General features: G+C 63.9%; 1 protein-coding gene across 1 annotated transcript; it reads right to left on the bottom strand.

Annotated features, from left to right (window-relative positions):
• Nucleotides 1-1,050, bottom strand: LOC127314952 (uncharacterized). Its single transcript, XM_051345494.1, has one exon. The coding sequence runs from the start codon at nucleotides 1,048-1,050 to the stop codon at nucleotides 1-3; it is 1,050 nt and encodes a 349-aa protein (XP_051201454.1).
• Nucleotides 1,051-1,313: the final 263 nt, after the last annotated feature.

The following is a 1,313-nucleotide window of genomic DNA, read 5'->3' as shown; positions in this document are numbered from 1 at the left end:
TTAATTGCAGGGTTGCTTGAGAGGGTACTTGGCGTAGCCAACGGCGCCATCCTCAGCCTTGATGATCTGCTGGTTTATGCAGTGTTCGGTATGGGTAACAGGAGGCCCCATCATCACAGCTATGCTGTTCTCGCCCAGATCGAACTCGAGTATGCTGCCATTGATCACGGACAGCCAGTAGAGAGAGTTGCCAACGAGGACGGCGGGTTTGCCATGGATGTCGGATGGAGATTCCGATGAGATGAGATCGCCCCATAGGCCGGTGTTGGAGGAGTAGACGCAGGCGAGGAGCTGGTTCGGGTGCCTTCTGTACATGGTGACCAGGACCAGCTTGAATGGGCTGGAGTAGCAGCTGCCGTGCACGTGGCCAGGGTCGGACTCGGCGGCGGCGCAGAGCACCGCCCCGTTGACGGAGACCCTGCCGAGGTCGGGTGGGAAGGCCACCGTGCGCTGGTCGCCCGTGATGGGGTCGCACACGATGACCTCCACGTTAGGAATGCGGTCTTTGACGAGGACGCGGCCGTGGCGGCAGCCGAGCACGTCCGTGTTCTGGCCGCAGCGTCCGAGGTCGAACCGCGGAGGTGGGATGCGGTCGGGCGGGTCGAGCATGGGCGCGAACACGATGCGCTGGCTGTGGTCGTCGGTCACGAAGGAGCCGAGGAGTGGCGGGTTCCGGTGGCGCGCGCAGAGCTGGCGGTGGAACTTGGGGTCGGCGAGGAGGCCCCGCCAGCGCGTGCAGACCGCGGAGGCGCGGGCGAGCGAGGACGGCGTAGGCGGGAGGTGGAGGAAGATCTCCCGCAGGATGTCGTCGTCGTCCGGCAGGCAGGCGGGCGAGGCGCGGCGGCTGGTCATGGAGGAGGCGCCCTCCCCGCTCGCGCGGATTTGGTGATGGAGGCGCGGGCTGCGGCGGCGGGCCAGTCCGGCCCCATCCTCGCTCGCCTGGGTTCGGGGATGGAGGCGCGGGCTGCGGCGGCGGTCGAGTCCGGCTCCGGCCCCGACCTCACTTGCGCGGATTTGGGAACGGAGTCGCGTGCTGCGGCGGCGGTCCATTCCAGCGCCGCCAAGCCAAGACCTACACAACAGTGGATTCGCTCGTAGTCGTAGCCTTTTCTTTGCCCAGACAAAATCGGCGACTGGATAGATTCAGTTTCGTCAGACAATACTCAATTTATGTTGCGCATAACTGTATTTGAGAAATATGGATTGCAGCTCATAAGGGCATCTCCGACGCCGACCGTTTGCGTCCGCCGTGACTTGAAAATAGGTCTGACACCACATCCAGCGGCGCGACACAAAGTAACCGAGCTATCCGT

The sequence above is a fragment of the Lolium perenne genome, chromosome 7 (genome assembly GCF_019359855.2).
Source record: "Lolium perenne isolate Kyuss_39 chromosome 7, Kyuss_2.0, whole genome shotgun sequence".
NCBI classification, from domain to species: Eukaryota; Viridiplantae; Streptophyta; class Magnoliopsida; order Poales; family Poaceae; genus Lolium; species Lolium perenne.
Note: the sequence above shows the minus strand (reverse complement) of the source record. Positions and strands in the feature narration are given on the sequence as shown.

What these genes read in the sequence shown, in the direction of transcription:
- LOC127314952 (XM_051345494.1), bottom strand. Translation starts at nt 1,050, where the DNA reads ATGGACCGCCGCCGCAGCACGCGACTCCGTTCCCAAATCCGCGCAAGT.